Below are 22,286 nucleotides of genomic sequence, written 5' to 3'. Positions count from 1 at the left end.
CCGGTTGACAGAGTGAGACTCCATCTCAAAATAATAATAATAATAATAATAATAATAATAATTTCTTTTTAATTCTTTTTTCTTCTTCTTTTTTTCTTAAGAGACAGACTCTTCCTCTGGCACCCAGGCCACAGTGCCACTGTACAATCATAGCTCACTGCCACCTCAAACTCCTGGGCTCAAGGGATTTTCCCACCTCAGCCTCCCGAGCAGCTAGGACTACAAGCATGAGCCACTGCCCCAGCTAACTGTTTTATTCTTTTTGTAGAGATGGGGTCTTGCTATGTTGCCCAGGCTGGTCTTGAACTCCTGGATCACACGATCCTCCTACTTTAGCCTCCCAAAGCACTGGGATTACAGGTGTGATCCACGGTGTCTGGCTTCATCTCTTTACAACCAGTCAGTTTCAGCGATTCTGTTATAAGCAACAGAAAATGGACTAAGACACAAGCCAAGCACAGACCAGTGGTTATACGAAGGAAACAGGTGGTAAAAAAACAAAACAAACAAGTTGCTCCAGTCTGTGGGATCAGGGCAAGGGAAATAGGAACAGTTCCCACCGGAAACAACTCTCAGAGCTCTGGAGATACAAGAGGCAAGAGCCTCTCTAGAAGGAAGCACCATGGGGAGCTGTCCCCAGCCTCGGTGCTGCCTAATAACTTATTTACCAGAGAGACACCTCACAAGGGCCTCTAGCACATCTCTGATTTTTGTGGAAGGCCCCGCACAAATCAGAGTCATGGAGCAGAATGATGCTGTGGCTCTTGGGCAGTAAAGGGGTGATGCCTGGTTCAAGAGGGAAGCAGGAAGTAAGTCCAGGTCAGCCGGCGATGGGGCCTTTCTGGAAGGTCCCAGGGCTGGTTGGCCAGGCCCCAGAGAAGCTCAGAGATCACCCCTAGGTTCCCTGTGCAATCAGGAAGCTGCACTGTGCTTTTGGCTGCCTGTAATTTGGGTTCCAAAATCAAGTTCCTCCTGGCGTTCTTGTCTCCTTTCTTTTCCCTTTCTTCCTTAATTTTTTTTTTTTTTTTTTTTTTTTTGGTAGAGATGGGGTCTCACTATGGTACTCAAGCTGGTCTTTAACTCCTGGGCTCAAGTGATCCTCTCGCTTCAGCCTCTTGAAGTGCTGGGATTACAGGCATGCGTCACGGTCAGCCTCTCTCTCCTTTTTTTTTTCTTGGAAACTCAATAAACTGATCATTGGGCTCCTTTGAAAAATTAAATTTAGGAGACTGGAAATTTAGGAGATTTACAACAGAATGTAGAGTTTTCCAAACATTAGGATATATTTTAAAGCAGTAATAAATAAAACAGAGTGGCACCAAATTACAATAGAAGTGTAGATCAAAAGAATAACTATAATCCCAGCTACCCAGGAGACTAAGGCTGGAGGATTGCTTCAGTCCAGGAGTTCAAATCCAGTCTGGGCAACATAGCAAGACCTTGTCTAAAAAAAACAAAGGAGAGAAATATATATAAATATGTATGTTTTGCCCATTATTCCTGACTCATAATTCCCAAAGCCCTTGTTACAGTCTTTTGCTGTAATGTTGGGACACTTTAGGTCTCAGAAGCAGACCTCAGAAGATAGAGTATCTCTCTGGCCTTCACCTTCTCCAATTTTTTTTTTTTTTTTTTTTTGACAGAGTCTCCCTCTGTTGCCCAGTCTGGAATGCAGTGGCACAATCTCGGCTCACTCCAACCTCTGCCTCCCAGTTTCAAATGATTATCCTGCCTCAGCTTCACGAGTAGCTGGGATTACAGGTGTGCACCACCATGTCTGGCTAATTTTTGTATTTTTAGCATAGATGGGGTTTTACCATGTTTCCCAGGCTGCTCTCAAACTCCTGACCTCAAATTATCCTCCTGCCTCAGCCTACCAAAATGCAGAGATTACAGGAGTGAGCCACCACACCTTGCCATGATACTTTACTTTACTTTTTCCCTCTTTACTGTCCAGGACAGGGATCAGCACATTTTTCCTGGAAAAAGTCAGATAGTCAATATTTTTGGCCTTATAGGCCAGATGGTCTCTGTCAGAATGACTAAACTCTGCCATTACAGTTTGAAAGCAGTGCTAGACAAAGTGTAAACAAGTGGACACGGCTGTGTGCCAATAAAGTTTTACTTGCAAAGACAGGCAGCAGGCCACACTTGTCTTTCAGGCTATAGCTTGTTGATGTCTGCTCTAGAATTTCTTTCTTCTTCTTTTTTTTTTTTTTTTTTTTTTTTTTTTTTTTTTTTTTTTTAGCAAGAGCAACAGAGTCTTGCTCTGTTGCCCGGGCTGGAGTACAGCAGCATGATCTCGGCTCACTACAACCTCCATCTCCCAGGTTCAAGCAATTCTCCTGCCTCAGCCTCCCAAGTAGCTGGGATTACAGGCATATGCCACCACGCCCAGTTAATTTTTATATTATATTTTTTTAGTAGATATGGGGTTTCACTATGTTGGCCAGGCTGGTCTCAAACTCCTGACCTCATGATCCACCCACCTTGGCCTCCCAAAGTGCTGGGATTACAGGTGTGAGCCACCACTCCTGACCCCCTGCTCTAGAATTTCTTTTTTTTTTTTTTTTTTTTTTTAGACGGAGTCTCGCTCTGTCGCCCAGGCTGGAGTGCAGTGGCCAGATCTCAGCTCACTGAGGAAAATATGATCATTCTTGGATGTATCTGGAACTCGATGTAATAAATTAAGATTCAGGCCAGCCTGGGCAACATCAAGACCCCATCTCAAAAAAAAAAAAAAAAAAAAAAAAAAACCTTAAAACTGGAGCAGGTGCATTGGTTTATGCCTGTAATCCCAGAACTTTGGGAGGCCAGGGTGAGAGGATCGCTTGTGCCCAGGAGTTTGAGATAAACCTGGGCAACATAGTGAGATCCCATCTTTCCAAAACAATACTAGCCAACTGTGGTGGCACACACCTGTAGTCCCAGCTACTAGGGAGAACAAGGCAGGAAGATCACAAGCCCAGGAATTCAAGGCTATAGTGAGCCATGATCTCGCCACTGCACTCTAGTCTGGTCAACAGAGAAAGACCCCATCTCAAAAAAAGAAAAAAAAAAAAAAGACTAAGGAATATCATTCAATTTTAATAGCACAAACCATTAATTGTGGACTGGAGAGTGACTTTGTGATAGAGGGGGTGTAACTGGAAGAGAGAGGGGAGAAGTTCCCATAACCTGAAACCAGTGGTCACATGGAGGAAAAAAAATATCCTAAGACCCTGAGGGTTTCCACCGTTTCCATGGTTTTCCAGGATCCCAAAGTCCCATAGACATAAAGTGGAGGAAGTGGGGAAGGTGGGAGAAAGTCCAGATCAAATTCTAAGATTCCTTCTGGCTTCAACACTCTACTCTCCAAGCCACCTGCTGCTTCCATTTGACAGCTAATGACTGGATCCCATTCAGCTCTGCAGAAAGAGTGCTGTGATTGATTAGTAATGTCTGCCGCAGGCAGGCCATAGGGATAAAGTACGAAAGCAGAAATGGTACCTACTGCCCTCCGCTGATCAGTTTGTCTAGAAAGCAGGGGGCATATTCTGGAGGAGTAAGAGCTAACCCATTCCTCCTGAGACACTCACAACAAAAGCTGGCCCTATGGATGTTTTCCAACACCGGTCAACCTCCTCCAAGCAGAGTTCTGTGGTCAAGAGGTCAGTGACTTCAGTATTCCGAATACCCCACCTCAGATCAACGACCTGGGAAATAGAAACACAAGTTTGTCAGAGAGGTGTCATGACAGATGATTTGTTTTTTCAATCCCTTTTGACAAAAGCAGAAAGTTTCTTTCAAAAGTTTTTGACAGCCTCTTCCTGTAGGGGAATGTCTGGATTAAAAGAACTTGAACCAAATTCATAACCTCAGTATAATCATGAGAAAAATAAGAGACAGATCCACACTGGAGGGAAGGGCATTCTTCAAGACGCCCTGCCAGTCAAAGCCAAGCATGGTGGCGGGCACCTGCAGTCCCAGCTACTCGGGAGGCTGAGGTAGGAGGATCAATTGAGCCCACAAGATAGCGGTTGCAGTGAGCTCTTATTGTACTACTGTATGCCAGCCTGGACGACAGAGCCAGGCCCTGTTAAGAAAGAAAGAAAGAAAGAAAGAAAGAAAGAAAGAAAGAAAGAAAGAAAGAAAGAAAGAAAGAAAGAAAGAAAGAAAGAAAGAAAGAAAGAAAGAAAGAAAGAAAGAAAGAAAGAAGGAAAGAAGAAGGAAAGAAGGAAAGAAGGAAAGAAGGAAAGAAGGAAAGAAGGAAAGAAGGAAAGAAGGAAAGAAAGGAAGGAAGGAAGGAAGGAAGGAAGGAAGGAAGGAAGGAGAGAGAGACAGAAAGAAAGAAAGAAAGAAAGAGAGAGAGAGAAAGAAAGAAAGGAAGGAAGGAGACTGCCAAGGTCATGAAAAATAAAGAGACTAAGAAATTGACGCAGACCAGAGGAGACTGGGGCAGTAAGACAATGAAATGCAACGGGGTACCCTGGATGGGATTCTTCACCAGAAAAGACTTAGAAGAGCTGGCAACATTTGAATAAAGTTAGGAGGTTAACAGTCACATACCAATGTTGATTTCTCTTTTTTTTTTTTTTTGAGATGGAGTCTTGCTATGTCGCCCAGGCTGGAGTGCAGTGGAGTGATCTTGTCTCACTGGAAAACCGATCCTTCCTTCCTTCCTTCCTTCCTTCCTTCCTTCCTTCCTTCCTTCCTTCCTTCCTTCCTTCCTTCTTTCCTTCCTCCCTCTCTCCTTCCTTCCTTCCTTACTTCCTTCCAATGGCATGATCTTGGCTCATTGCAACTTTTGCCTCCTGGGTTCAAGCCATTCTTATCCCTCAGCCTCCTGAGTAACTGGGACTACAGGTGTACACCACCATGCCTTGCTAAATTTTTGTATTTTTAGTAGAGATAAGATTTCACCATACTGGCCAGGCTGGTCTCGAACTCTTGGCCTCAGGTGATTTCCCCACCTGGGCCTCCCAAAATGCTGAGATTACAGGCGTGAGCCACTGCTCCCAGCCTGATTTATTTCTCTTTTTTTTTTTTTGGTGGAGGGGGGTGACAGAGTCTTGCTCTGTCACCCAGGCTGGAGCTTAGTGGTGCACTCTCAGCTCACTGCAACCTCCGCCTCCCCCCAGGTTCAAGGGATTCTCCTGCCTCAGCCTCCCAAGCAGCTGGGATTACAGGCGTGCGCCACCACACCTGGCTAAATTTTCACTGTGTTGGTCAGGCTGGTCTCAAACTCCTGATCTCAAGTGATCTGCCTGCCTCAGCCTCCCAAAATGCTAGGATTACAGGCGCGAGGTACTGCACCTGGCCTCAAAGTTTATTTCATAGTTGTAACAACATTGTTGGTTGTGCTGTGGTTACGTAAAATGTTAGGAAACACAGAGTTTGGGGGTATATGGGAACTCTGCACTGTCAGTGCATTTCCTGTAAGCCTAAATTCCAAATTCAGAAGTTTATTTATAAACATTTAGTTGAGCACAGTGGCGTGTGCCTGTAATCACAGCTATTCCGGAGGCTGAGGCATGAGGATTGCTTGAGCACAGGAGTTCAAGACCAGGTTGGGCAACATAGCAAGACCTCATCTCTAAAAAAATAAAAAAGTAAGTTAATTAAAAATTTAAAAATTAAAATAGATGCAGGGTGAAGTAGCTCACGCCTATAATCCCAGTACTATGGGAGGTCGAGGCAGGAGGATCTCTTGAGGCAAGGAGTTTGAGATCAGCCTAGACAGTATAGGGAGAACTTGTATCTGCAAAATAAATAAATAAATAAATAGCCAGGTGTGCTGGTGTGTGCCTGTGGTCCCAGATACTTGAGAGGCTGAGGCAGGAGGCTCACCTGAGCCCAGGAAGCAGAAGCTTCAGTGAGCTGTGATCGCACCCCTGCACTCCAGCCTGGATGACAGAGCGAGACCCTGTTGCAAGAAAAAAAGAAAGAAAGATGAAAAAGCTCTCTAAAAAAAGGAACTTGGCCATTTTCAAACTGTTGCTTTGAAAGCAAGGACGTGTCCACACTTGTTCACAAAGCTTTCCTTGCAAAGGAGGGTGTTTAGTTTGGCCAGCACTGGACATAGCAAGGTCTCCTTGGCAACCACACGCTTGCGGTTCATTTGTGCCTGCTTGCCACGGGGAGGCTGGGCAGAACGGCTCAGTTCAAGTAGGCAAAGCTGACCCTGCGGAAGGCTGGGGTGACAGGGAGACAACGACAACTCGGAATAGTCCCTGCCTCCCTGAATTCTTTAGTCCCGAGGAGAAGACGCATAGATTCCTATGTGAGAAGGCCAGCAGTACTGAATGTGACTGGAGGAAGAAAGGGGGAGGAACAATGAGTTAGAGGAACAGGAAAGGAAAAGGGCTCAGGAGTCAGCCTCCGGAAGGAGCTTGTGCCTCCGGAGAGACCACCGTCTCCCTATTACGCATGGAGGACGTTGACGGCATCCGCGTCAGAGCACCGGCGTGGGCATTAAACAGAAGAGCTCGACCATTTCATCAGCTCTCAGTGCTGATGCTTTCATACTGCCTCTGACATTGAACTATGTCTCATGATCAATGGTGGGCACAGTGGAATTTCCAGCACTGCTTCTTTCTTAGTAATAAATATACAAACCATAATGATCATGCATCTTTTTCCTTTTCTTTTCTTTTTTACCCAAAGATCCACTTGATTTTTTTTTTTTTTTTGGAGACGGAGTCTTGCTCTGTCACCAGGCTGGAGAGCAGTAGCATGATCTCAGCTCACTGCAACCGCCACCTCCCAGGTTCAAGCAATTCTCCTGCCTCAGCCTCCTGAGTAGCTAGGATTACAGGTGTGCGTCACCACACCCAGCTAATTTTTGAATTTTTAGTAGAGAGGGGGTTTCATCATGTTGTCCAGGCTGGTCTCAAACTCCTGACCTCAGGTGATCCACCCTCCTTGGCCTCCCAAAGTGCTGGGATTACAGGCATGAGCCACTGCGCCCGGCCCAGATTTTTTTTCTAAGACAACATCCCAATCTGGCACCCAGGCTACAGTGCAGTGGCTCCATTACAGCTCACTGCAGCCTCAAACTCCTGGGCTCGAGTGATCCTCCCGCCTCAGCCTCCCCAGTAGCTGGGACTACAGGTGGGCATCACCGCACCCAGCTCACTTTTTTTTTAATTTTATAGAGACGGGATCTTGTTATATTACCCAGGCTGGTATCAAACTCCTGGCCTCCAGTAATCCTCCTGCTTTGGCCTCCCAAAGCACTGGGAATACAAGTATTAGCCACCATGCCTGACCTCATCTTTTAACCAAATGGGACTTTGGTGCAATGAATCATTCTGATAAATAGCAAGGAGGCAGCCTCAAGTTAAGCTAAGACTCCAAAGATGGTTCATCAGTTTCCACAAGGAAATGTGCAGGCAGAAACATCCCTGGTTAGCCAGGCATAGTGGTGCATGCCTGTAGTTTCAGCTCCTCAGGAGGCTGAGGCAGGAGGAGCCCTTGAGCCCAGAAAGTCAAGGTTGCAGTGAGCTGTGAGATCACACCACTGTACCTTTTTTTTGTTTGTTTCTTTGTTTTTGAAATGAGGTCTTGCTCTGTCGCCCACTGGACCTCATCTCAAAAAAGAAAAAAAAATTTCCCTAGCCAGAGATTGGTACAAGGAGGCACTGTTAGGGGCTCCTACTGTTTTGGGACTGTGCCAATTAGGTACACCATCAGCATTCTAGAAAAAGACATGTCCAACCTCCATACCCATCCCCCATCCCCCAAATCCCAAAGACCTCTTATACTCCTCCTGAAGCCCAGTACGAAGAGGGCCAGGAAGCCCTGAAGGCAAGACAAAAACAGCAGCAACAACGACAGACAGTTAAATGACATGCCCAAGGTCACACTGCAAGGGAGGCAGCAATGAATCTGTGTTCCAAAGCATTCGCTCCTACCCACTTTTCTACACCGCCTGCCACGCTAACCAAGCAAGGTGCGCACGGCTGTAACCCCTCCACCTGTCTTTTTCTTTTTTCTTCTTTTTTGAGACAGAGTCTTGCTCTGTCACCCATGCTGGAGTGCAGTGGCTTGATCTCAGCTCACTGCAATCTCCGCTTCCCGGGTTCAAGAGATCCTCCTGTCTCAGCCTCCTGAGTAGCTGGGACTACAGGCATGAGCCACCATGCCCAGCTAATTTTTATATTTTTAGTAGAGACGGAGTTTCACCATATTACCCAGGCTAGTCTCGAGCTTCTGACCTCAAGCGATTTGCCCGCCTCGGCCTCCCAAAGTGCTGGGATTACAGGTGTCAGCCACCGAGCCTGATCCCACCTGCTTTTTTATAGTCCCAAGGATTTTTATCTCCACAGCTGGATCCCCAGGACTAACTACAGAATCTGCGGGGTTCGGTGCAAAAAGAACATGTGGGCCCTTTGTTTAAAAATCATTGTGAATTCTAAAACTCAACAATAACGTGTTAAAAGATAGCCGGGCGTGGTGGCAGGCACCTGTAATCCCAGCCACTCAGGAGGCTGAGGCAGGAGAATAGCTTGAACCCTGGAGGCCGAGGTTGCAGTGAGCCGAGATCGCACCATTGCACTCCAGCCTGGGTGGCAGAGAGAGACTCCGTCTTTAAAAAAAAAAAAAAGCATGGAGCTGGGCTTGGTGGCTTACGCCTGTAACCCCAGCATTTTGGGGGGTCGAGGCAGGCGGATCACAAGGTCAAGAGGTCAAGACCATCCCGGCCAACACGGTGAAACCCCATCTCTACTAAAAATACAAAAATCAGCTGGGCATGGTGGCACGCGCCTGTAGTCCCAGCTACTCAGGAGGCTGAGGCAGGAGAATTGCTTGAACCTGGGAGGTGGAGGTTGCAGTGAGCCGAGATCGTGCCACTGCACTCCAGCCTGGCGACAGAACAAGGACTACGTGTCAAAAAAAAAAAAAAAAAAAAAAGCATGGAGCCCAGAGTGACTTGCGGTTACCTCAAACATCAAGCCGTGCTTCTGGCAGAAGTTCTGCACCTCGGGGTAGGCAGAGCTCTGCAGGCCTTCCCTCTCTGCGTCCATATCTGCAGGGAAGGGCATGGAGGATATTAGTGGAAAGGACCCAGAACTCTTCCCAGTCTCATAGCTCTGCTTTTATTTTATTGATAGACTTTTGTCTTTTTTCCCCATTTTTGTGGAAAATGGGATCTCGCTATGTTGGCCAGGCTGGTCTCAAGTTCCTGCCCTCAAGAGATCGTCTCTCCTCTGCCTTCCAAAGTATTGGGATTACAGGCATGAGCCACTGCGCCTGGCCTACGACTAAAGCCTCATCTGCCGCCACCATCTCAAAAAAAAAAAAAAAAAAAAAAAAGAAAAGAAAAAAATGGCAATAGGCAGTTATTTTATTTATTTTGTGGAGTCTCGCTATGTTTCCTAGGCTCCCTATGTTTCCTATGTTTGTGAAGAGTGCTGTTGAAAACACATGGGTGGGCTGGGCTAGAGAATAACAGGGACAAATGTTTCTTTCTTTTCTTTTCCTTGCCTGCCTGCCTGCCTTCCATTCCTTCCTTCCTTCTTTCCTTCCTTCCTTCCCTCTCTCTTTCTTTCTTTTCTTTGTTCTTTTTTTTTTTTTTTTTGAGACAGAGTCTCACTCTGCTGCCCAGGCTGGAATGCAGTGGCACAATCTCAGCTCACTGCAACCTCCGCCTACCAGGTTCAAGCGATTCTCCTGCCTCAGCCTCCAGAGTAGCTGGGATTATAGGCGCACACCACCACACTGGGCTAATTTTTGTATTTTTAGTAGAGACGGGGTTTCACCATGTTGGCCACGCTGGTCTCGAACTCCTGACCTCAGGTGCCTTGGCCTCCTAAAGTGCTGAGATTACAGGCGTGAGCCACCGCACCCAGCCTTTTTTTATTTTATTTTATTTTATTTTTTTACTTTTTGTAGAGATGGGGCCTTCCCGTGCTGCTTAGGCTGGTCTTGAACTCCTGAGCTCAAGCAATCCACCCACCTCAGTGGGACAAATCTACTTTAGATTGAGAGGCAGAGAAGGGCTCCCTGAAGAAGGGGTGTTTGCACTGAGACCCAAAGGATCAGAATAAGAAGGAGAAGAGGGAACAGTGAGAGTGATAGTCCTGATATCAGCCTCATGGCCCTGTGGATTCCCAGATCTATGGGTTCTGGTGTGGATACAACAGGTAGACAAGGAGGTAACTGCATGAGATAAGGTTAAGGAGGTGAGCAGGGTCTGGTCACACAGGGCCATGCAGCTGTGGCAAGATTCTGGCAGTTTTTAAGCCTAACACACAGTACATTGGTCATAAATGTTAGTTGCAACATCATACGCCACTCACAGCAACTCTATCAAGTTGGGTTCTCAGTCTGGCTTCTCGAGGAGGAAACAGAGGGTCCGGGAGGCTCCCACATGAGTCACTACCTGAGCTGCATTCACATTTTAGAGGTTTCCCAAGTCTCCCACCTCGGCCTCCCAATGTGCTGGGATTGCAGGCATGAACCGCTGCACCCAGCCCACAAGCTGCAATTACTGAATTGTTTTTTTCTTTTTTTTTTTTTTTTTGAGATGGAGTCTCGCTCTGTCGCCCAGACTGGAGTGCAGTGGCGCGATCTTGGCTCACTGCAAGCTCCGCCTCCCGGGTTCACGCCATTCTCCTGCCTCAGCCTCCCAAGTAGCTGGGACTACAGGCGCCCGCCACCATGCCCGGCTAATTTTTTGTATTTTTAGTAGAGACGGGGTTTCACCGTGTTAGCCAGGATGGTCTCGATCTTCTGACCTCGTGATCCGCCCGCCTCGGCCTCCCAAAGTGCTGGGATTACAGGCGTGAATCACCGGAATCACCGTGCCTAGCCTGCAATTACTTAATTTATTTGTCCGTTCCCCCAACCAGGATGTAATCTCTATGAGAGCACATATACATAGAGTGGTGTGGCCAGGCACAGTGGCTCATACCTGTAATCCCAGCACTTTGGGAGGGGAGCAGATGACCTGAGATCAGGAGTTCGACACCAGCCTGGTCAACATGGTGAAACCCCATCTCTACTAAAAATACAAAAATTAGTTGGGCATGGTGGCAGATGGCCTTAATCTCAGCTGCTCGGGAGGCTGAGGCAGGAGAATCCCTTGAACCCAGGAGGCAGAGGTTGTAGTGAGTCCAGATCACACCACTGCACTCCAGCCTGGGCAACAGAGTGAGACTCCATCTCAAAAAAAAAAAAAAAAAAAAAAAAAAAAAAAAAAAAAAAAAAAAGAACAATGACCCGGCAAATGTTCCATAATACTATGTTCTCCAAAACAAATGTTTTTAAATCCGATTTGTATTTTCTGCCAATTTCCGTGGTTTAAATACTCCACCTTGGTTAATATCAAGTTGCCAAGTGACTTCACTGAATGTGGAGTTGGGCAGTGCTGTGTAGCAGCATGCTATTATCTAACATCTCCCGGTTTGTTTATTTGTTTTTTGAGACAGAATTTTGCTCTGTTGTCCAGGCTGGAGCGCCATGGCACAATCTCGGCTCACTGAAACCTCCCAGATTCAAGGGATTCTCCTGCCTCAGCCTCCCGAGTAGCTGGGATTACAGGCACCCACCACCATGCCTGGCTAATCTTTTGTATTTTTAGTAGAGACAGGTTTTCACCATGCTGCCCAGGTTGGTCTTCAACTCCTGAGCTCAGGTGATCCACCTGCCTCAGCCTCCCAAAGTGCTGGGATTACAGGCGTGAAACACGGTATTGGTTCACGTCTAGGTCTCTTAAAGGACTCCATGAGCCGTGCCCATCGCCCTGACACTGCCTGAGAGTGCCCACCTGCCTCTGAGCCCCCATCCATACACTGCACCTTACCTGAGACCGTGGAATTGATGAAGATGGTCACACCGGTGGGTGGAGGTGGTGGGAGGGGGCCGGCTTCACCCTGCAGAGGCCGCCGGCGGGTACTCGGGCTAAGGGGGCCCACGCTCATTGCTGCCCACCCACTGAGATGACCCTTCCCCTGGAAAGGGCCCGGGGCTCAGAGACCTCACATCAGCAGCCAGGCAGCCTTCCTGGGAGGCCAGCCGGGCAGGGCCATCAGGAACAGGGAGTCAGTTTCACCTTCCGAGGCTCCCCCAGTGACCTGCAGCTCCCACCACCTCCAGCGCCTCTGGGGAGCTGAACCAGCTCCTCTCCACTGCTTTCCTTGGTCTGCAAGCACTCATGGAGGGATATTAGACAGACCTCTGGATATTGGCTCCTTTAGGCACGGGAGTCCTCTTCCCAGCTCCTCGTCCTCAGAGCTCAGTGGTCGCCACAGCAACTGTGGTTTCCCAGTGCTGGGAGTTGGGCCCGGGGACCAGTCAACCTCTTGAACACCTGGGTCCCCTGGGGCCTGCCCATGTAAATTGAGCCTGAACCCAGGTGTACAGAGGAGATGCTGGGAGCCATGTCCAGCCCCACAGCCCAGACAAGAGAGACAAACGCTTGACGAAAGTCTCACTCCATCCTGCCCTTACCACCCCCTCCCACGAGGCAAAGTCCTTCCACATCCAGGCACCGCACGTACTATTTCAACCAGCTGTTCTCACTTGGGGACCATTCAGCCCCCAGGGGACACTTGCAATGTCTGGAGACCTTTTCAGTTGCCACGAGTGGGGGATGATACTGGCATCGTGTGAGTAGAGACCAGGGATGCTGCTCAACATCTTACAATGCCCAGGAAGCCCCCACAAAGAATGATCCATCCCCAGTTGTCAGCAGTAGTTAAAAAACTGAGAAACCAGTTTTAGGCCAGGTGCAGTGGCTCATGCCTATAATCCCAGCACTTTGGGAGGCCGAGGCAGATGGATCACTTGAGGTCAGGAGTTCAAACCAGCCTGGCCAACATGGTGAAACCCCGTCTCTATGAAAAATACAAAAATTAGCCGGGCATGATGGCACAGGCCTGTAGTCCTAGCTACTTGGGAGGCTGAGACAGGAGAAACACTTGAACGCAGGAGGTGGAGGTTGCAGTGAACTGAGATCGCGCCACTGCACTCCAGCCTGTTGACAGAGCAAGACACTATCTCAAAAGTAAAAAGAAAAAAAGAAAGAAAACAGTTTTAAATCAACTCTAGTAGCTGGGCACGGTGGCTTGTTCCAGTAATCCCAGCTATTCAAGAGGCCAGGGTGGGAGGATCACTTGAGCCAGGAGTTCAAAACCCGCCTGGGCAACACAGTGAGACCTCATCTCTGCAAAAAAAAAAAAAAAAAAAAAAAAAAAAAAAGCTTTTTAAAATATAGACATGGGCCAGGAGCAGTGGTGTCTCACGCCTGTAATCTCAACACTTTGGGAGGCCGAGGCAGGCGGATCACCTGAGGTCGGGAGTTTGAGACAAGCCTGACCAACATGGAGAAATCCCATCTCTTCTAAAACTACAAAATTAGCCGGGTGTGGTGGTGCATGCCTATAATCCTAGCTACTCGGGAGGCTGAGGCAGGAGAATCACTTGAACCAGCGGGGTGGAGGTTGCAGTGAGCCGAGATCCTGCCACTGCACTCCAGCCTGGGCAACGAGAATGAAACTCCGTCTCAAAAAAAAATACAAAAAACAATGTAGCCATGGCATGGTGGTGTGGCCTGTTGTCCCAGCTACTAGGGAGGCTGAAATGGGAGGATGGCATAAGCCCAAGAGTTCAAAGCTGCTGTGAGCTACGACCACGTGCCTGTAATCCCACTGCTTTGGGAGGCCAAGGTAGATGGATCACTTGAGGTCATGAGTTCAAGACCAGCCTGTCCAACACGGTGAAACCCGTCTCTACTAAAAATACAGAAATTAACCAAGAGGGGTGGTGCGCCCCTGTAGTCCCAGCTACTCGGGAGGCTGAGGCAGGGGCATCGCTTGAACCTGGGAGGCAGAGGTTGAAGTGAGCCAAAATCGTGCCACTGCATTCCAGCCTAAGTGACAGAGGGAGACTCCATCTCAAAAATAAATAAATAAATAAATAAATAAATAAATGAACAATATGATTAAATAAATAAATAAACTCTAGCTAGTTATCTTTGCCTGCAGAAGTTTGTTGTTATGTGATACAGGGTCTTGCTCTGCCACCCAGGCTGGAGTGCAGTGGTGCGATCATAGCTCACTGCAGCCTCCATTTCCTGGGCTCAAGTGATCCTCCCATCTCAGCCTCCCAAGTAGCTGGGACTACAGGTGTGCCCCATCATGTCTGGTTAATTTTTTTTTTTGAGACGGAGTCTCACTCTGTCACCCAGGCTGGAGTTCAGTGGCGTGATCTCCACCTCCCAGGTTCACGCCATTCTCCTGCCTCAGCCTCTCGAGTAGCTGGGACCACAGGTGCCCACCACCACGCCCAGCTAATTTTTTATATTTTTAGTAGAAACAGGGTTTCACCATGTTAGCCAGGATGGTCTCAATCTCCTGACCTCGTGATCTGCCCGCCTTGGCCTCCCAAAGTGCTGGGATTACAGGTGTGAGCCACTGCACCCGGCCATGTCTGATTAATTTTTTTTTAATTTTGTCTAGAGTCTGGGCACAGTGGCTCATGCCTATAATCCCAGCACTTTGGGAGTCCAAGATGGGCGAATCATTTGAGCTCAGGAGTCCAGGATCAGCCTGGCCAACATGGTAAAACCTTGTCTCTACTAAAACTACAAAAATTAGCTGGACATGATGGTGCACACCTGTAGCCCCAGCTATTTGAGAGGCTGAGGCATGGGAATCGCTTGAACCTGGGAGGCAGAGAGGTTGCAGTGAGCCAAGATCATACCACTGCACTCCAGCCTGGGCGACAGAGTGAGACTCCATCTCAAAAAATAAAAAATAAAATAAAATAAAAATTTTTGGCCAGGCACAGTGGCTCACGCCTGTAATCCCAGCACTTTGGGAGGCCGAGGTGGGTGGATCACCTGAGGTCAGGAGTTCCAGACCAGCCTGGCCAACATGGTGAAACCCCGTCTCTACCAAAAATACAAAAAATTAGCTGGGCGTGATGGCACACACCTGTAGTCCCAGCTACTTGGGAGGCTGAGGCAGGAGAATGACTTGAACCTGGGAGGCAGGGTTGCAGTGAGCCGAGATCGCACCATTACACTCCAGCCTGGGCAACAGAGGTGAAACTTCATCTCAAAAACAATTTTTTTTTGGTAGAGATGGGGTCTCATTGGGTTGAGTTCAAGGCTGGAACTTGGCAGGCTCCTGGCAATAAGGGATCCTCCCACCCGAGCCTCCCAAAGTGCTGATATTACAAGCGTGAGCCCCCCGCCCAGCCATGATCTGACATTATTGAAAATGCCCTCGCGGCCGGGCGCGGTGGCTCAAGCCTGTAATCCCAGCACTTTGGGAGGCTGAGACGGGCGGATCACAAGGTCAGGAGATCGAGACCATCCTGGCTCACACGGTGAAACCCCGTCTCTACTAAAAAATACAAAAAACTAGCCGGGCGAGGTGGCGGGCGCCTGTAGTCCCAGCTACTCGGGAGGCTGAGGCAGGAGAATGGCGTGAACTCGGGAGGCGGAGCTTGCAGTGAGCTGAGATCCGGCCACTGTACTCCAGCCTGGGCGACAGAGCGAGACTCCGCCTCAAAAAAAAAAAAAAGGAAATGCCCTGGCGACCTGAATCCTGCCCCACCTCTTCACAGCAGTAGCAAACCACCGCTGGAGGCAGAGAGAACACGCGTGTACCTTGACATCCATGGGTCTGGTTTGAATGCCGGCTCCTCCATCGCCCTCCTGGAGGACTTACACAAGTGGCCTCCCTCCCAGGGCCTCAGCCGCATAGTCTGTGAAATGAAAATAAGAGCCATTCAGGGCGCTCGTCTCTGCAGCAATACATGAGGTAGCGCAATGTGTTCGCAGATCAAAATTAATGCCAAAAATATCCACCTTGAACAAAACATCAACAAGGCAGTTGGGAGATAGGTCTGTAAAATGCCCAGCATGTAGTGAGCCCTCAACAAAACAGTGATATTGATTCTACTGAGTCAACTGTATTTTCAAACCTTTGTATCTTTGCTCTTACTATCCTCTCTGCCTCGACTTCCCTTCCCTGCCTTGTCCACCCAGGACAGACTCTGCCATTGAGGGATCCCCAAGAGCACCCTCAAGTTCCACCATTCCTTAGGACTCGGAGAATTTAAAAATGGTGTTATATCCCGGGCAAGGTGGCTCACGTCTGTAATCCCAGCACTTTAGGAGGCCAAGGAGGGCTAATCACTTGAGGTCAGGAGTTGGAGACCAGCCCGGCCAACATGGTGAAACCCTGTCTCTACTAAAAATACAAAAATTAGCCGGGCATGACGGTGCATGTCTGTAATCCCAGCTACTTGGGGGGCTGAGACATGAAAATCCCTTGAACCTGGGAGGCGGAGGTTGCAGTGAGCTGAGATCACACCACACCCAGTCTCGGCAACAGAGCGACGTTCCATCTCAACACAAAACAAAACAAAACAAAACAAAACAGAAAAAGCTGTAAAATAGGTACTCATAGGTTATGATGAATGGATATAAATTAAAATCAGCCAAGGGGCCAGGCACAGTGGCTCATGCCTATAATCTCGGCACTTTGAGAGGCTGAGATGGGGGATTGCTTGAGCCCAGGAGTTCAAGACCAGCCCGGGCAACAAGGGAGACAGCGTCTCTACAAAATAAAAAATTATCCAGGGCCAGATATGGTGGTTCACGCCTGTAATCCCAGCCCTTTGGGAGTCCAAGGGTTCAAGACCAGCCTGGGCAACATGATGAAACCCCATCTCTACAAAAAAATTTAAAAATTAGCCAGATGTGGTGGTGCATACCTGTAGTCCCAGCTATTCACAAGGCTGAGGTGAGAGGATCACTTGAGCCTGGGAGGCAGAGGTTGCAGTGAACCAAGATCGCAACACTGTACTCCAGCCTGGGAAATGGAGCGAGACCCTATCTCAAAAAAAAAAAAAAAAAAAAATCAGCTGGGCATGGTGATTCATGTCTGTGGTCCTAGCTACTTGGGAGGCTGAGATGAGAGAATCACTTGAACCCAGGAGGTTGCAGCTGCAGTGAGCCATAATTATGCCACTGTACTCCAGCCTGGGCAACAGAGCGAGACTCTGCCTCAAAAAATAAAATAAGATCAGGCACAGGAAGAGGCATCCAGGGCAGGGCCCAGGAGAGACCAGCTGTGAGATTTCAGTTGTCCCCTCCCAGTGATGTTGTGTGGCCAGCACTTAAATCTCCCAGCAGTGACATGTGACAACATGCATAGTTTGGCACCAACTAGGAAAGCTCTCCTGAGCCTTGGTGTCTGGGGTTTTTATTGGGGGTTGGTCATGTAGAAATCACTGATCACCTGCATGGCTGACTTTAATCCCCAGCCCCTCCAGGGGTCAACCAATATCGCATGACTCAAAGCTCCCTCTCTAAGTCGTGTTGTTAGTATCCAGTGTGAGCCAAGGCTCTCCAGGTAAACAAAGACACTCTTATCGCTTTCCAAGGGCTTAGAGGTCACTTCCCAGGAGCAGGTCAAGAGCTACACCTTTAACGTGTGGCGTGTGGACAACTCAGGCCTGCTGAGTTAATTCTTTTTTTTTTTTTCTTTTTTAAGAGTCAGGGTCAGCCAGGCACAGTGACTCACATCTGTAATCCCAGCACTTTGGTATGCTGAGGCAGGCAGATCGCCTGAGGTCGGGAGTTTGAGACCAGCCTGGCCAACATGGAGAAAACCTGTCTCTACTAAAAATACAAAATTAGCTGGGCGTGATGGTACATGCCGGGGAGGCTGAGGCAGGAGAATTGCTTGAACCCAGGAGGCGGAGGTTGTGGTGAGCTGAGATCGTGCCATTGCACTCCAGCCTGGGCAACAAGAGCGAAACTCCGTCTCAAAGAAAGAAAAAAGAGTCAGGGTCTTGCTTTGTCACCCCGGCTGGAGTGCAGTGGTACTATTGTGGCTCACTGCAGCCTCCATCTCCTGTCCTCAAGTGATCCTCCCACCTCAGCCTCCTGAGTAGCTGGGACTACAGGCACACAACACCATGCCCAGCTAGATAGGCACACACCACCATGCCCAGCTAGTTTTTTAAGTTTGCTTTTTTTTTTTTTTAAGAGATAGGGTCTCACTCTGTTGCCCAGATTAGAGTGCAGTGACATGATCATAGCTCACTACAGCCTTGAACTCCAGGATTCAAGCCATCCTCCTGCCTCAACCTCTCAAGTAGCTGGAACTATAGGCATGTGCCACCATGCTAGGCTTAAGTTTTTTATTTTTTGTAGAGACGGGGGGTCTCACTATGTTGCCCAGGCTGGTCTTGAACTCTTGGCCTCAAGCCATCCTCCTGCCTCAGCCTCCCAAAGTGCTGGGATTAGAGGCATGAGCCACCATGTGCGGCCAGAATTAATTATTTTCTCAACAGTAAAGGCCCAGTAAGTAGAGTTGAGTGTCACCATTTGACAGATGAGAAAACTGCAGCTTAGAATGAGAAAGTTCTCACCAGCTAGAAGGGCAGAGTCAGGGAGCGAGTGCTGGTCTACTCCCTCTCCTCCAGGGACCCTGCCCCCATAAACCCAGCCTAGCCACCCAGCCACCTTCCCACAACTCACCCGGATACCACAGTTTAGCTGCAGCCTGCTGATCTCACTGCGGCTCCAGTTCTTGGTCCCAGCATCTCTCCAGACCTCTCTTAGCACCTCCTCCCCAATCTTCTGACCTTGAATTTGCCTCCACCACAATTTCTGGTCCTTCTCTCGTTTTCCTGGGTCGCAGCAGGCTCCTTGGACCTGAATTCACTTCAGGGCATGGCCACACTCCCTCGGTTACTGCCTCCTGATGTTCGCAGGAGGATCAGAGGCTTTGACCTTGACTTTCACCTCTAGGCTTTTTCCTACTGTCTATCTCAGGCTTCCTCCATCTCAGTATGACAGACATTTGAGGCCAGATCATCCTCTGTGGTGGTAATTGTTCCATGCATTTTAGGATGTTGCAAAACATTTCCGGCCCCCACCCACTAGATTTCAACAGCACACACCCCCCGCCACCACCACCACCAAAGTCTTGACAATCAGAAAGTATCCCTAGGCTGAATGTGGTGGCTCACGCCTCTAATCCCAGCACTTTGAGGGGCAAAGCAGGCAGATTGCTTGAGGCCAGGAGTTCGAGACCAGCCTGGCCAACATGGCGAAACCCCATCTCTACTAAAAATACAAAAATTAGCTGGCATGGTGGCATGTACCTGTAATCCCAGCTACTTGGAAGCCTGAGGCAGGAGAATCACTTGAACCCGGGAAGCGGAGGTTGCAGTGAGCAGAGATCATGCCACTGCACTCCAACCTGGGCGACAGAGCGAGACTGAGACTCCATCTAAAAAAAAAAAAAAAAAAAAGTCTCGGCCAGGCGCAGTGGCTCGTGCCTGTAATCCCAGCACTTTGGGAGGCCGAGGTAGGCAGATCACAAGGTCAGGAGATCGAGACCATCATGGCTAACACGGTGAAATCCATCTCTACTAAAAATACAAAAAATTAGCAGGGTGTGTGGCGGGTGCCTGTAATCCCAGCTACTTGGGAGGCTGAGGCAGGAGAATGGCATGAACCTGGGAGGCGGAGCTTGCAGTGAGCCGAGATCGTGCCACTGCACTCCAGCCTGGGCAACAGAGCAAGACTCCATCTCAAAAAAAAAAAAAAAAGTCTCCCTAGACATTGCAATGTCTCCTAGGGGGCAGAATTCCCTTACTTGAGAACCCCTAGTCTAATGCATTTAGCTTATTTCAACCTCAGGGCCTTTGCACGTCCTGTACCTTAATGTTCTATGCTGCATCTGTTCATGTCATTCACATTGTAGCTTCAATGCTACCTCCTCCTGAGAGGCTGTCTCTGACCATCCCATTGCGTAGTGACCCCTTAAGTCACTCCCAATGCCATCGCCCTATTTTAATTTTCTGCACGGTACTCACCACCAGCTGATATGTTTCTACGTGTTATTGTTTGTCTCTCCCATGAGAAAGTGAATTCCATGAGCCCAAGGATCTTTTCTGGTAAGGTTGGCATGCCTGGCACATAGTAGGTGCTCAGTAAATTATCATCACAACAGGTTCCTCCACAACTGTTTCTCTTTCTTGACTTCTGTTTGTTGCTGAAGAAGACAGCTAAGCAAGATTGGGCTTCCCCAGTAAGGACAGAGGCCCTTTGCAGTGTTAGCGTTCTGGCTGTCCTGGGGGCTCCAGCCTCTCTTTTGCCCTTGCTGGTAGCGGAAGGGCCAATATAGACTCCTCTGGTGAAATAGGTTAGAGAGGAGTTTCCTGGCCTCGGCGCCACCCAGAAGACAAGCCCCTAGCTATCCTAGTAACTTTTGTCTTACGTATTTTATGTGTCTCTCCTTGCCCAATTCTCCCAGCAACCGGGATAATGAAAGAAATTGTTTGCACTCGGGCCCCAGCTTAGCCGGGCATTCAGCCCAGACTTGGTGGTTAACCATTGTGTGCCAGGCTGATACGGCTTCTCGTAAAAGATGCCATTTGCTCACAGTCTAGAAGTTGCTAGTTGGTTGGCATTTGGCATTAGCCGTCCACGTTATTACCCCAAGAGATGGACATTATGATCCTGTTTCATGGATGAAGAAAACAAGATGCGGAAAGGTGAAGTCCCTGGCCTGTGACGCTTCACCACTGTGCACCTGAATTTTCTCACTAACATCCTGGGTTGGTGAGACAGTGAAACGCATTTATACAGAGAGTGAGACTAACACCACGCCTGCATCACAGGAAGGGCCTGTGAGATGTTAGCCATGATTAATTACCATTAAAACTCCAAGGCCGGGCACAGTGGCTCACGCCTGTAACTCCAGCACTTTGGGAGGCCAAGGCAGGTGGATCACCTGAGGTCAGGAGTTCGAGACCAGCCTGGACAACATGGTGAGACCCCCATCTCTACTAAAAATACAAAAATTAGCTGGGTGTGGTGACTCACGCCTGTAATCCCAGCTACTTGGGAGGCTGAACCACAAGAATTTGAACCCGGTAGGTAGAGGTTTCAGTGAGCTGAAAGCACACCACTGCACTCCAGCCTGGGCAACAGAGCAAGACTCCGTCTCAGAAACAAAAACAAACAAAAAATCAGTCCTGCCAGTTTCACTCAATGAGTGGTAGAGTTGGGATTCAATCCCAGTTCGGCCTCCAAGATCAAGGTTCCAGTGAGCGTTAAGGAAACCTGTCTCTAGACCAGGCTTTCCTGCCGACATTTGGGACCAGACTATCCTTTGTTTGGGGACCTGTCCTATGCAACGTGCAGCGTTGAGCAGCATCCCTGGCCTCCACCCACAAGACGCAAGTAGCACGCACATGCTCCAATCACGACAACCACAAGTGTTTTCTGTCATTGCCGAGTGTCCTCTAGGGAACAGAGTCAACCACTCCCTCACTGCCCCACGTTGAGAATCACTGCTCTACTGACAGACATAATAAAGCTACTATATTTAATAATAATGTTACTCTGTTTAATAATGTTACTATATTTTCAGGGATAGAAGTTTCAGATGCTTGGTCAGGCGTGGTGGCTCACGCCTGTAATCCCAGCACTGTGGGAGGTCGAGGTGGGCAAATAACCTGAGGTCAGGAGTTTGAGACCAGCCTGGCCAATATGGTGAGACCCCGTCTCTACTAAAACCAAAAATTAGCCGGGCATGGTGGCAGGCACCTGTAATCCCAGCTACTTGGGAGGCTGAGGCAGAAGGATCACTTAAACCTGGGAGGCAGAGGTTGTAGTGAGCAGAGATTGCACCACTGCATTCCAGCCTGGACGACAGAGCCAGACTACACTCCATCTCAAAAAAAAAAAAAAAAAAAGAAGAAGAAGAAGTTTCAGGTGCTGCCAGGCACCGTGGCATGCTCCTGTAGTCCCACCTACTGGGGAGGCCAAGGTGGGAGGGTCACTCAAGGCCAGGAGTTCAAGACCAGCCTGGGCAACATAGTGAGACCCCATCTCTACAACAACAACAATAACAAAAAATTAGCCGGGCGTGGTGGTGCGTGCCTGTACTCCCAGCTACTCGGGAGGTTGAGGTGAGAGGATCGCTTGAGCCCAGAAAGTCAAGGCTGCAGTGAGATATGATTGCCTCGCTGCACTCCAGCCTGGGCAACAGAGCAAAACCCTGTCTCTTTAAAAAAAAAAAAGGAAAAAGAAACAAAGTTTTGGGTGCTGAAATTTTAGGAAATATACTGTTTCCAATACTCCAAACAACCTGAGGACTTCAATTTACTGTCCCAGTTCATTGATGATGAAAATAGGCTTCCAGACCAACATGATGAAACCCCGTCTCCACTAAAAATACAAAAATTAACTGGGCATGATGGCAGGTGCCTGTAATCCCAGCTACTCAGGAGGCTGAGGCAGGAGAATCACATGAACCCGG

At 48.6% G+C, this 22,286-nt stretch overlaps 1 protein-coding gene across 6 annotated transcripts in view; it reads right to left on the bottom strand.

The window, feature by feature from the left end:
* LOC105486759 (NACHT and WD repeat domain containing 1) overlaps positions 1-20,237 on the bottom strand; it is a 90,897-nt gene extending 70,660 nt beyond the window's left edge. Inside the window, exons 1-6 of one of the 6 annotated variants that reach the window (XM_071088156.1) lie at positions 19,834-20,235; positions 18,488-18,830; positions 16,714-16,831; positions 15,602-15,699; positions 8,925-9,010; positions 3,579-3,695 (exon numbers count right to left, since the gene is read on the bottom strand). In XM_071088156.1, the coding sequence (XP_070944257.1) occupies positions 3,579-3,695; positions 8,925-9,008 (201 nt within the window). In that variant the 5' untranslated portion in view covers positions 9,009-9,010; positions 15,602-15,699; positions 16,714-16,831; positions 18,488-18,830; positions 19,834-20,235. Of the gene's footprint in view, positions 1-3,578; positions 3,696-5,829; positions 5,980-8,924; positions 9,011-15,601; positions 15,700-16,713; positions 16,832-18,487; positions 18,831-19,833 lie in introns of those variants that run through there. The other 5 variants (XM_071088155.1, XM_071088160.1, XM_071088157.1 and 2 more) reach the window with 5 other exon arrangements.
* Between the last annotated feature and the right edge of the window lie 2,049 nt (positions 20,238-22,286).

The sequence above is a fragment of the Macaca nemestrina genome, chromosome 20 (assembly GCF_043159975.1).
Source record: "Macaca nemestrina isolate mMacNem1 chromosome 20, mMacNem.hap1, whole genome shotgun sequence".
NCBI classification, from domain to species: Eukaryota; Metazoa; Chordata; class Mammalia; order Primates; family Cercopithecidae; genus Macaca; species Macaca nemestrina.
The sequence above is the reverse complement of the archived record's forward strand: the minus strand, read 5'-3'. Positions and strand labels throughout refer to the sequence as shown.